The 13,625-nt window shown below is 46.1% G+C and overlaps 1 protein-coding gene across 1 annotated transcript; it reads right to left on the reverse strand.

Moving 5' to 3' along the window:
• Nucleotides 1–3,007: 3,007 nt before the first annotated feature.
• On the reverse strand, nt 3,008–13,612 carry RBM18 (RNA binding motif protein 18; the record flags this gene model as incomplete). Its single annotated transcript, XM_082008892.1, has 5 exons — nt 3,008–3,203; nt 4,576–4,661; nt 6,527–6,613; nt 7,426–7,552; nt 13,500–13,612. 5 exons carry the CDS (start codon nt 13,610–13,612, stop codon nt 3,044–3,046), a joined length of 573 nt encoding a protein of 190 aa, XP_081865018.1. The 3' UTR covers nt 3,008–3,043.
• Between the last annotated feature and the right edge of the window lie 13 nt (nt 13,613–13,625).

Genomic DNA, 13,625 nt, shown 5'->3' on the forward strand with positions numbered 1-13,625 from the left:
CAGGGCTGCAGCGGCCACAGCCCACCGCACTGCAGTAATGCCGATGGCTTTCTCCACTCTCTTTACAGACCAGGTGCTCCGGGACCTGCAGGAGCAAGGTGACTCCAGCCCAGCCTCTGCCTTTCCCTGGCCTTGGGATCAAGCCTTGACCATGGGGCAGCCGCTCTCCTGCTCTCGTTGCCTGCTCAGAGCAGGTAGATCTCTGAAGCACAAGTGACACCAGGACCACAGCCCTGCCACGCTTGGGCCACGCCAAGTAGCAGAGTTGCTGGCCATTAGCACCAACTCAGGCTCCTTTCTTACCCACCACACGCTCCCTCCTGTCAGCACCAGAGCTTGTACGAGGTAGCGCCAGGGAGGCTGTGCGTCACCGAGCAACCCAAACAGAATCCTGAGATTTGGGGTTAGGCACTGGGGAAGGCATGATTTTGTACCAGTCCCAAGTAAGGGAACCTCGCCATGGGCAGGAAGACTGTTGAAATATTGTAAAAAACCCAAACAATCCCACAGCACAGACACTGTGAACATCAGCCTTGGCATCCCACCTTGCCCCCATGGGTTTGCTGGAAATACAGGGAAAAACTTCCTGCAAATAGCCCCAAGGGAAGAGAGGCGTATGCCAGAGGTAAGAAACAGCCCCTAGAGGACTCCTCAGGGGAGCCGGGTGCCAAGCCCAGCTCTCCTCCCCACCACCAGCCTCCCCACCTCTGTACTTACAGCTTCAGTGCCCGCCGCAGCCGCCACCAAAGCGATGCCACGCTTCCTGGCACTTTTCAAACCTATTTTATGATGGTTGATATGCAAAGCCCCAGAGCTGATGCTCATGAAAAAACATTACCGAGTGTTTTCTTCCTCCCAGCTCCAGGGTTAGCAACTCTCCGGTTTTGCGGCGCTATCGCCGCCAGCTGCCGAAGAGGCGTGGGGCCTTGGGAGGCAGCATTGCTGGGAAGCGCAGGCAGCACGAGCACTGCCAGGCTGGCAGCAGCAGGAGCGACCGATGCAAACACCGACCTGCAATAAAGCTCCCCCAGGTCCGAGTCAGGCCAAACGACAGACAAGGCACTTCTGTTACTGACTGTGGTAGTGCGCAAAAAAAAAAAAAAAAAAAAAAAAAAAAAAAAGACTATTGCTATTGTACCCAGATTTTTATCAGTGGACTTCGGCTGATGCCAAGCATTTACCACCCTCACTTCCTGCTTGCCACCCTCGCTTTCCTGGAGGAAAACATGCATTTTAAGTGTTTATTTAGAGCCATAAGAATTTCAACAAATTCTATTTAAATACAAATAAACATCAAAGTATGTTTGACAGGAACACAACCACATACCCAGTCTGAATCTAGTTTTTTTCCAAATTCCTAATAGAAATAGAATTGATTGCTGTTCTAAATAATGCAGATACAGAACCAGAGGACTACAAACATTAGACCACGCATGAACAAAACCACAGGCTGTTCACAGAGGAATGTAAACAGGTGTTACTGACATTCACAGGGGTACAAACTCCCAGTGATACTATTTTTCTCTTTATTCAGGTACCCAAAATCTAGAAAGCAAACGTTTATCAGCACAAGACCTACTTTTGAACAATTCAGGCTTTTGACAATCCAGCCATCGCAGACATGCACAGCCCTGTCCCAGGTGCGCGGTTCGGCAGCGGGAAGCGCGCTCCGCTTGGAGGCAGGTGCGCTGCTGTAGGAAGGAACACCTCACTTTGCTATGCCAGCGAGCAACACCTACACGCAGAAACCAGGGGCTGCTTAAAAATTCTTTTCCTCCTTTTGGTTGAGACCACTGTTAGCCAGCTTGGGGAAGCAACTCAAGAGTGACCGAGGAGGTAAAGATTCACCATAGAAAGGTGAAGAGCGTGCCGGTATCAGCAAAATCATACCAGCGTCACCTGGGCCTGAGCGCACACGTTCTCCAACATCCCCCTTGCACACGCAGTCACAGCGCTGCATGTACAAAGGAGAAGACGCTGCCAGACAACATTTTTTTTCCTCCAATTTCTATTTTATAGAGAATGTTTAGGGAGAAGAACGTGCTGCAGATCAAACGGTTTAAGCGAAACGCCATCCATCAGACCTGCAAATTAAGCCCCTGCTGCAGGTAATCCTCAGCACACAACAGAACCATTTCACCTCAAACACTTGCGCCACTTTAAGCAAAAGACAACCAGCCACCTTTACCAGCCAGTGAAAACCAGAAGTTGGACAGGTTGGCGGGCAAATGCGGAGGTCATGTGCTTGACAGACGTCTCTGAGGCTGCAGTGCTATTCGCACGCTGTCACATCTGGTTTATGAAGAGTTACCACTGAAGGGGATTGCTGAACGCAGGCATTAGATATGCCACTGCCGCCCTCTGAAGCTTACGGCAACAGCGCAGACCTCCGTGGTGTGTAAATACACTAATTCCTACACGGAGGCATGTGCCTACAGCCCAAATGACACTGGAAATACCCGTCCTGTGTCATAACTTATCACAAACTAATGCCTCGAAGTTTGCAAGTCAAAATGCAAAATAAATTTGCTTTGGTGCATATAAAACATTGCATGCACAGTTACTAAAAGTGTTGCAAAATCTATTTAAAATTAGTTTTATTGAGATGAAGAAGTTTTCCATGGTAACTACAGAACGTTAATCAAAACCAAGTGCTTCCCCTCCATTAAAAACACAAATCAGAATACTTTTTTGTTCAAAGATACTTTAAAAAGTAATCAGTTAAATGGAGTATTTTTGGATGTGCTTTACTCCATACACTGGTTACTGTTTCTAATCTTGCTAATGAATGCACACTAACGAGAGGTTGTCTGCGTGTTCATCAGAGGCTTTGAAGGGAACCTACTTTTCTGAACAGCCTTCAGCTGCGAAGCTGCACTGGCAGTAAGTATTCAGCACCTAAGGTGTTACAGAACACTGTGCCATGCACAGCGGTGCTGTGCTCAGGTGGCAGTATCCTTCTCACTCTACAAAGTACAAAAGCATTGGAGGGCTCCAGGTATACAAAGCAGTGTTTCTTGCTACCATTATCCATTCATAAGCATCATCTTCTAGATTTCCAGGCAGCTCTGGAATAAGGAGTAGTCCTTTTCTTATCCGGGGGTTTGAAGTAAGAATAAACAGGTGCTGCTGGGTATTCCGCATCTGGATTTTCTGCCATCATTTTCAGCTTGGCTTCAATGGCCTTTATTTTCGCACTGACACTGGAAAGAGGAAGAACAGAAGAGAAATTGAGCTTGACCTTAGCGTGCAATCAGACTACAGCAACCCAGAGATTTTGTTGGCATGTGAATACTTAGTCACCCGAGGAGGGGGTAGGCAGCCCCCATCGCTGCACTCTCAAGCGTTGGGAGGTAAGAATCTACTGCTTAAAGCCCATGCTATTTCATTTCAATCCTCGGCATAGATTTGCTTAGGAAAAGTCCTCCAAGATGTATCACAGCACCACAAAATAACGGTCCTTGCACCTACTCAGCACATTCTTGAGGATGCCGAGCAAGACAAGTACACAACAAGGCTTCCTACTTCATGTCAAATGATGTCATTTAAAGAGGTCTGAGCATGTGCAGCAGAGCGCAGCTCAGACGAGGCTGCTGGAAACAGCAGAGAAATGAAAGCCAGACTTCCTCCCAGCTACAAGACCGCTCAGGATGGGAAAACCCCAGACTCTAATTAGGTCAGGAAGAAACATTATTTCAGCATTAGCAGGGTTTATCCCAAAGGGAGAAGCTATCCCAGGTTACACCCCAAATTCCTACGTCTTTTGTTATTCGCTATCCTCCATTGGATATGGACCGAGGAATGTTCCCTTCTCTGCTGTGGCTTCTTGCAGCATCCATGCTCGCTAAAACAACTCTTTTGTGCCACTGATGCAGCTAACAAGCTGCATGACTCAAGTCTCTCTGCTCCTTACTTCCTAGCATGTTACTTCTGAATTCCAAGCTCATTTTATCCGTAGGCAAATTAATTGTCCCCAGTCCCAGTTCTTTATAGGGTTCCACTGACAGAACACAGAGGAAAAAAAAAAAAACCCACACATCTTTTCAACCAAACTGTAGCAAAGCAGCACTATGTGTTTTAGGTAAACAGAGGGGTTGGGGAATTTAACCACATCCCACAGAAAAGACCTACCAGCCCTAATGCTGGAAAAAACAAGTTCTATGTGAAGTACTACCTGTGATCTTGTTTTAATGCTTTTCCACTACAGTAGAAATTCTTGCTCACCAGCATTTTACTTAATCAAATTAGTACAGTACAAAACCTCTGACTGAAATTCATATGAAGTGCAAAGCACATTCTGGCCAAATGAGCTGGAATGTTTCCTCTTGCCAGTTCCTCTCCTCACCTCTTTTCCTTCCTAATGCCCTAGTAGCTTCACATATTAGAAAATGAACTTCAAGTCTGAAGTATCCCATATCAAATGAGTTTGCAGCAGGCTGCCCTTCTAAAAACAGCTTTTGTGCCATGTTATATTTTTAGCACAAAGATAATGCCAACAACTCCAGATCTTATTGAAGAAGTTAGTTCCCTGCCACTGCCACAGTTTGGTCACCTCTCACCCACCCCACCTCCTACCTTAGGTTAGACTGGGGCGGCTCTGTGCTGGAAGATGGCTCCAGACTGATTGGAAGGATCTTCTCATTTTTATTGTGATCATATCTCTGCAAACAAGAGACCAAGGACTGAAGTCAGCTGGAATTATGAACAATGAAACATCTGCCCACAGATACACTTTAAAGTTGTATTAACATCACCTCAGATTTTGTAAAGCTTCCGCTAGGAATGATTTTGGTGTCCAAACACTGAAACAAATCCCAACCGTAGTATTTGCTTAGTACCAACATGGAAAGTAGACTCTGATACTGAACACTTACGTGCATTACACTATGGATCCTTAAACCTTACCCTGTCTTATCGCTCCTTGTTCCCCTCTATATAAGGCATGAAGCAAAGATGGTAAATTTTAAGGTAACTACTATATTGCTACACTCTTTATACAGACAATGTGCAGAGTCAGAAGGTAACCCAAGCACAAAACTACACAGAACCGTGCAGTGCTGGGAGAAAAGGTGGGGGGGGGGGGGGAAGAAAAAAAGACCAGTTAGGAACCACCTCCTGTCTGTAGAAAACAGCTTGTGAGTCTGTCATTTCTGTGGGCAACACGCCTCCTGAACTATTCGCAGTGTTCTGCTTCCTTATTTCGCTTGGCACAAAGTCAGGTTTGTTTTTCAGCAGAGCTGCTCACACTGACAGTGTACGGTAAGCCTTGGCCACTCATCTTAAAAGTACTTAGCGTGGTGCTGGTATTGCCTAAAATAAACACTTGTTACAATACGCCAGAGTTTTGCGTTGTTAAATCTTTCCATTCACAGATTAGAAAATGCCATGCAAACCGAACTGATTATTTATGCATGTTCTTCACCGTACCCCGGAGAGCCAAGCACTGAGCTACCCTGCTGAACTCCCAGCTGAGCGGACACTCACTCCTCTGGCTGAAACTCCTTTTACGGCCTGATCATTCTTCAGGCATCCGGAAGCACGTGGCACTCTAGGAGCTACGGAGCTAAAGAAAATGGAGACTGGATTTGCACAAGCTTGGATGTGCTGACAAGAGCCTGGAGCCCTTGAAGCCAATAATTAAAACAACATGGTCTCCTCTAACAAAGATACCTGTTTTGGTTTGGGTTTTTTTTTTCCTTTAGCATCCAAGACAGATGCACTAGTATACTTGATAAGAGAAAGGGTAGAAAACTGCTTGTCGGATAATCAACACGTGCTAAAAGCAAAGTACCCAAAGGAAAATAGCAAGAAGAAGCTCCTCCTATCTGATCCAAAATCCATCTGTCTGCAAAGAGTGTTATTCAAAACAAATTTCTCTAGCAAATACCAGATAGTAAATAACTACAGGAAAAACAAGACAAGAATTAAGAAAAAAAAAAAATTAAAAAAGGATGTCCCAGAAGGTACTGCCTAAGTTAATATTAAAAACTTGATGTTTTATGCAACAGAGCAAGCAATAAAAGGATATTTAGCTTAGATGTGAAATATGTTGCTTTAAAGTCAGACGGAATTAGAGCTGCTGCCACATAAGTGCTTTCAGAACTGGAACAAAGCAACAAAGTACTTGGTAATTGAGAATTTCCATGCATCTCCTATCCAAAAAGGGAGCAAAACCACAAAGGGAAGGATACAAACTTTCAGCCAACCACTCACTAAGATTGGGAAAAGTTAAAACGTGGACATTTATAGAAGTAATCTGTTCACACCGTGCTGATCAGAAACTCCCTTACAAAGAGTAACCTTACATCAGGTTAAATGGCCTATTCTTACTCACAGCTAACCCAGCACAGTTTAGGTAGACAAGCGAAGTGGTAGATTGTTAATATAGTTTCTATGAGTTATTTCCTAGAATAGACTGAAGTTATCTTGCCAGGCTAAGACAGCCTTGATAAGCATTCTTCCTTAATATTGAAGTTTTTCAGTTTTGCAAATTAAAAGCAAATCTTTTTTATGACAACAAGCTTACCTTGACTTGTGCATGAGCCCACCGCACCACCAATTTCTTGGAAAGGGCCAGCTTCCCATTAAGACATTGGATCGCCTTTTCTGCTTCCTGCACAGGAAGACAATTCAATAAACAAACTAAGTCTTTAGTCAAAACCAACTCAGATGTAAAGAGCCTTTTTTCTTTGTTAATCAGTCTTCTGTAAGTATAGCTAACTGACAGCAAAGAAAGTTTATCCCATTGTATCCCAGCCCAGGAATATCTTTGGAAGACTCCAACATCTGAGTAATCAGACTTTTATCAGCCTTATTGTTTTAGTCTTTCACTTGTTTTGGAGGAGGAAATGGGGAAAGTGATCAGGAGTTTTGAAAATACCAAACATTAAGGCCACTGGAACAGCATTCCACAGGAGGTTTATGCTACAGGAATTTCTCTAGAAAATACTGTGACTGACTACAGTGATTACATGTGTCTCGTTAACACCTGTCTATGCTTATTCCAGATCTTGCTCATACGCACTGGGGGAATTATCCACTTGCTCCTGATCTAGCTCAACAGTTGAACTGCAGCTTCAGGACATCTTATAAAACTCAGTTCACAGCCGCGTGGATCACAGCATGTCCACTGTACAGCTCCACGAGCTCACTACAAAAGTGGACCAATGAACTAGCCCCTTCCGATTAGCGTTAGAAAGCAGGATTCAGGAAAAGAGAGCACAGGAGAAAGGAAATCACTATTGCTACTTCCAGGAGCAGTTACAGACTGGCTGTCACAGAGTGGGGCTGTTCGAGTCCGTGGGTTTGTGTAGACAAGGTATTTAACTTATCCCTTCCTGTTTTAGCTTTACATTGACATTAAAAAAAAAAGATGGGGAAAGAAGCCAGTAATTTAAATTAGAATTTTAGATAAAAGTAACATACCTGTTTGGTTTCAAAGTTCACAAAACAGTAACCCCTCGGCTGCCCCTCCAGAGCACCAGACTTGTGAAAGAGAAAGTCAAATTGCTTTACTTTGCCAAACTTCTGAAGGAGTTTGAGAAGGTGGTATCTGAAGGGGAGAGAAGACATTTATGAAACCTTTTACCACTCTGAAAACGAGGAGATAGAGAGGAACCCCCCTGACACACACACGTATCACAGTCAGTCACATAAGCAATTCAGTTGTGTCATACATGTATTACCAAACACCCTCAGAGGCGAGTGCCCTGTACAGCAATGCTTCAGCATCTATAGCTCTGAGCTGCGTTATCAGCGACTGCTCTAAAACCCCAAGGCACAAAGCTTCCCTCCCAGCGGTGTCTGCTGAAGGACGTGCAAAAGATCTATTAATAGCTAGCTTTTGGACAATTATGCAATGGTTTGCTAGGATCCCAGGAGGACTTTGCCTCCTGTCACTCTAAATCACACCTACCTTCAAGCAGAGACATCCGTGTCCCCCTCCCTAGCCCCAACGTGACCACCTGAAGCTCCATCCCCTATATTCCCTCTCACTGCTCAAGCAGTCCTAGTCCTCAGCACCCTGCTTCCCTCATGATCCCCGCTATTCTTCCTGCCCTCCCTCTCCCTGTACAAGCACTGCTAGTCCCATCCCTTCCCTGTGCCGGGCAGTACCAGTGCACTGACAAGGACATGGCCAGGTCATACAGAATTCCAGCCACTCTCCCACTCGCCTGGCAGAGCTGGGGAAGCAGGAAGGCAGAAGAAGCAGCAGCAGAACAAACTGCAACCAGAACTTGACAGTAGACCAGGCAAAAAAAGGCACCAGACAGACCTCAGTACCATCCAGGCCAAACCTGCCAGTGCTTCTGGCTCAGACAGCTTTTCAGCAACATGAACATGAAAGTCAGACATTGATTTAGCCAATTATCTTCTGCCATCCATGGGGAGTGTGCTGTTTTCAATAAAAATGGGAAAAAAACAGAGTAAATCTGTCTGCTTCATATCTAGTGCACTGAGCAATCTAAAATGAGGAACACATTTGTTGTACAGGCCACATCTAATCCTGAAAGTTCTTTGCAGCTTTTCTGGTTTCTTGGATCAAAGTGTTTAACACCACTAGCTGACCTAGAAGGAAAATGACACCTGCTACTGTTTCACTGCCTGACCCCATCCCTAGAGTTTAAGAATTGTCTAAGGGTTTAATAAGGGCACCTCAGTCAGGACTCATCTTCTCTTGATCAGCTGTACAGCGTTCCTTAGTAAGACACATAGTCTAAGTCCAGTTTTCATCTTGCAAGATAACTCAGTGCTCTGAGACCCTACCAGGATAACTCGAAGTGCACATGGAACACCAGGCACTGGACAAAACCTTGCGTGTTCAGACATGAATGGTCAGCAGTGGCCCAAGACTGCCAAATGCACCAGGCAACTTTAGGGACAGTCCAAATAGGAAGGGCAGACAACATTTTTCCTAATAAAGCCTGATAGGATGTTTGAAAAGGGCTTTAGCCCTTTGTTAAGCTTCAGGAGCCAGGCAAGAAAGTTCCAGGAATGTGAGTCATCTCACAGGATGGGTCACGGTGGACATTCAGGATATGCACTTTTAAAGAGGTGAAGGTGCAGCAAGCGTTCAGACGAGCAGTGCAGAAAGGCCAAGTTATCTCCCAGGGGAATAAACACATCGTACTTGATTATGCAAGGCTTCCCACATCCTTTGGAATACAGATGAAGCACTGTGGTCTTCCCAGAGGCCTACAGACCCCCAGTCTCTGCTCAGAAGGCAAGGGAGACAGAAAAGCATGAGGAGGGAAAAAGGAGGAGCTGGTTACACAGCAGCCAAGTTTCATCACCGCACCCCAAGCTACCACCAAGCAGTCAGATGTACAAGTGAAGACACTAACTTTGGAGACATGGGGTGTATATAAAACCCCACATATTGAACTTTCAGAGCCTCCAAAATACATAAACACATCTCAGGTTTGTTTCTGTAAACGTATTGCTACAAAAAGCACTAGCAATTTCAGCAGTATGAAAGTAAAGTCCTTACCACTAGAATGCTGTTCCTCTTTTGGCAATTACAGAGGCAGTGGAAGGGCAACGATGACTCTCATTGCATTCTGTTTAGCAACAAAACCCCTGCAGCTGCCCTGCTAAAAGGAGCACTTCGTGGGTTTTTTTCCCCGAGAACCTCTGCATTCAAATAATAGTCTTAGCAGCAAAGTGGTAGTTGTTCCTTTAAAACAAATTTCACTAAGAGTCTAGAAGCAACCTAGGTAATCTATTTTATTTAGAATCTTTAGATCGTAGATGATGCAAACAGTTTTCCAACCATGCATGCAATTTTTACAACCTACTCTCCACGGAACAGCTCAGAACTGAAGTCTTGTATAACTAAGGGTTTCAGGCTGTGATTATGATTTCTAACTGTTAATATAGTGAGGGCATTAACAGTAAATTGACAAGTAGTTCTCCCAGCCAAGGACTTCAGTACTGAAGGAAGACCTGTCACGGAAAACCTGAAGCCCTAAAAAAAAAAAAAAGGCAAGAACATGTAAAAAGCTTTACTATGGCAACAACTTGGGTTACCCAGAGCTTGGAAGTCATTCGCACAGATGTGGCCCCACCGTGCTGTATAGATCACCGCAGCCAACCTCAATTTCCACTTCCTGTCATCTGATGTGAATGCGAGACAAACCAGCAGCTCCCCCATTTCCTTTTCCTCCACTCTTCCTCCTGGCACCCCGAGCGCTATTCAAACACAGGCAAGGCTTCCTCTGAACAATGCTGTCCCAAGGATACCGCAAAGGTACCGGGCCACATGCGAAACCTATTATTGCGAAGAATTTTGCCCCACTGGGAGTCAGTAGGAGTCTGTAACAACAACTTACGCACATATTGTTTTCTAGGTGAGACTCATCAAGATGGGATTCTAGACAAGCAGAACAGCCAAGGAAGTTCAACACCCGCTACTTCATACCTGTGGAAAATGAACGGTCATTCAAAGGCTACTGGAAACTAGACAAAATGTATGCGTAATTGTAGAGCTGGAAATGAAATTTTTGCCTGTCCAAAATGTTGAAAAGTCTCAAAAGGTTTTACAAACAGGAATGGGCAGAGGAGGCAGTCCTATTCTGCTTGCCACATGGGAGACGTAACTAAAGTACGTGGTTTTTGCCCACAGGATGGGAGCACTGAGAAGTGACGTGAACAAACAGTTGTGCCACAGCACGTCTCCTACCCCACCGCGCAGCTAGGGGACAAACGCTGCACCAGGCAATGCTCACGGTGATGGTGAGGGGACTCCACAGCTTCCTTGCTCAGTGATACTGAACCCAGAACCATCTGCTGTCCAACTTGTGCACTGCTGCGGCAGGCCCCACCGCAGGGGTCATTCAGCATCGGAAGTGCCTGGAGATGATGTCCTACATCATGAACAGCTGCGTGGTCCTACAGTGGCACCTCACCTCCTTCTACCAGCTAAGAATACACCCAGCAGACTCCTAAGGCTATCTTCTTCCACAGGCAGAACAATCCTCTAAGGATGCTGGTTAACAGAAGAGAAGTCACCCAAGCAAACATTATTGGTAAGGAGGAATGCCCACCAGAAGACGCACCATACCCCAGTACGTAGGTTCAGCAGCGTTCAAGATCCTTTGAGACTCCCATTTCAGTCACAGTTACTCAGTATGTGCAATAACCTCCTGTAAGCTATCAACCTGCAGGCTGTCATTTGTGGGCAGCCCTACATTTCTAAATTCCTGTTACTGCAGCTTGTGCTGAAATGTATACGTTACCCATTAACTCCCTAGCACTTCACTGCAGCTATAGGTTGCTCTCTAAATGGAAGTCTTGGATTAATTCAAGACTTTCTGAACTCATTTCTGCTCAAGAAAGTTACTAACCCTGCTAACAACTCAATCAACTTTACTCCATCTTAAACAAATCTAACATAGCAATTGCAGGGGCAACCCTTTAAAAATAAGATAAATAGCTGTTTCTTCATTTGCTGCTTTTAGTTTTCAGGTATATGTTTTTAGTCATGTGATTAGTAACCTCAACAGGAATAATTCAGATGAGCAACTATAAGCACAGATGTAAGCCCTTAGGATAAGAAAGTAAGGGTCAAGATGATTTATAGAAACTTACTGACCTGACACAGAACCACACTCTTTCTCTCTACACTGAAAACATGTTAAAAGGAACTTCCTCTTTTTTTTTTTTGTTCACAAGGAAACAGATTACAATAGAGTTTTCAGGACAGAATAGCCATTTTTAAAGTAAAACCAAAAGCAAGGCACAGAATTATAAAGACAGAAGTAAGCAACAAGTGCTGTCACTCATCAATGGGCAAATTTTAAGCATTTAGTAGCACGGAAGCGTTCTAGGTTTGATGATGCTGGGGAACGAAGCCCTTTGCTCCGGCAGCGAGGGGGACCAGGTCAGCTGTGCCCCACACCCTGACTGCTGAATTCATGCAGCTGCAATTGGTTATTCAAAAAGGAGCAGCCTGTCCATGTAAGAAGCTGACTGAAACCCACAAAACTCATTTCACCCAAGCTATGAAAACAGAAAATTTTGCTATATAAGGCTATTACTTGTCTGGCCTAGATTCAGAGGAACAACCTGGACTGAAAGGGTCTTTAAAAAACACCACTAACGATCACCTCGGGAAGTGAAGGATCTGATGCATTTACAAACACCCACTATTCTTCCCAACACTAACCCAGTTTCCTGAATCTTTAAGGACCCAGCAAACAACACATTCAAGAACTCCTACATCTAATTTTACGTGGTCAGTGATTGTGGACAAACCAGAGTAACATGGCTGTGGGATAAAAATGGTAATTAATGCAGAAACCACCCAAAGCTGAATGGCTGAAAAGCACAATGCATTAATGATTCCATTTAGAGGCTATTAGAAAACTGCTCTGCTAAGATGAACCACATTTAGAATAAAAACCTAGCACCTGCACACACAAAAAAAGAAGCAGGAAGAAAAAGTATTCCACGACAAGCATATACAATAGTTAATCAAAAATGCTTGTTTCTTGGAAGTGTATAAACAAATTGTTTTGGTTTTGTTTTGTTTTTAAATATGACCTACTGATTTCTCAGCACACTATCCAAATATTGGACAGCAAGTCATATTTCCTTGACAATTTAGCTGCTCAAATATTATCTTGGCTTGGAAGATAATTACCTGTAGCCTGGAGAAAACATAAAATGCATACATACACGCATTTGATTTATGCACTTATCCACCACAGTCAGTCACACTGAACCCCACCCCGCTACTGCTCAGTTACTCACGTGAGTAACAGGTCTGTTCAACCTGCTTGTTCAAACTACTAGCACTGCTGACACTAGCAAAATAACAAAACTTGGTCACCCTGAAAGTCTCAAACCTAAAATTCTACCATTTGCCTGGTTTAGAAGAGAAAGATGCTTCCAGCCCGAGCGGTGGCTCAGAGGACTGCTGCATGCAGTAGTTTCAGCACCTGCCTCTGAGCCGCTCGGTTTGTGGGGCCAGCACAGCCCTGGAGACACCCCCACACGCACCCCAGACACACCTCAGGCCCTTTGCTGCCAGGCAGCAGCACCGAGCAGACACAGGGCCGCCCACGCAGTGCCGTGGGAGCTGGCAAACCTGCTCGAGTGGGCGGCCGTCGCCCCTCGCTGCGGGGCGGGAGCCAGAGCTGGGTGTGCCACATCAGCCTGCGCTGCCCGCCCGGGCACAGGGGCCCCCCCACTCCCCCAAACTGTCAGCCGTCCCACACCCGGGCGAGCCCCCGGCACCGCAGGGCGAGCAGCGCTCGGAGCGGACGCTGGGCCCTCGGGGCGGGGAGGGTCAGGGCAAGAAGGCCAGCGGGGGCGGCCGGGAAACGTACCGCTGCCCGGGGCGCCGCGCTGCGGGGGGCTGCTCCGCTGATGCGGGGGGGGCACACGGCCCCGGGATGGGGCTCGGAGGCGGCACCGCTGCTGAGGGCGGGGCCGGGGGGAGGCGGGGCGGCGGACGGGGGTACCGGGAGGGCGGGCGGTGCCGCAGGGTCACTCACTCGGTGATCTTGGGGTCGAGGTTGCCGATCCAGAGGCGGTGCCCGTCCTGCAGGGCGCCCTCGGAGAGGATGGAGGCGTTCTCCAGCGGCAGCGCCTGGCGCCCCGGATCCATGGCTCTGCGGACG

Source organism: Phaethon aethereus (genome assembly GCF_964289735.1).
Source record: "Phaethon aethereus genome assembly, chromosome: 20".
Classification (NCBI taxonomy): domain Eukaryota; kingdom Metazoa; phylum Chordata; class Aves; order Phaethontiformes; family Phaethontidae; genus Phaethon; species Phaethon aethereus.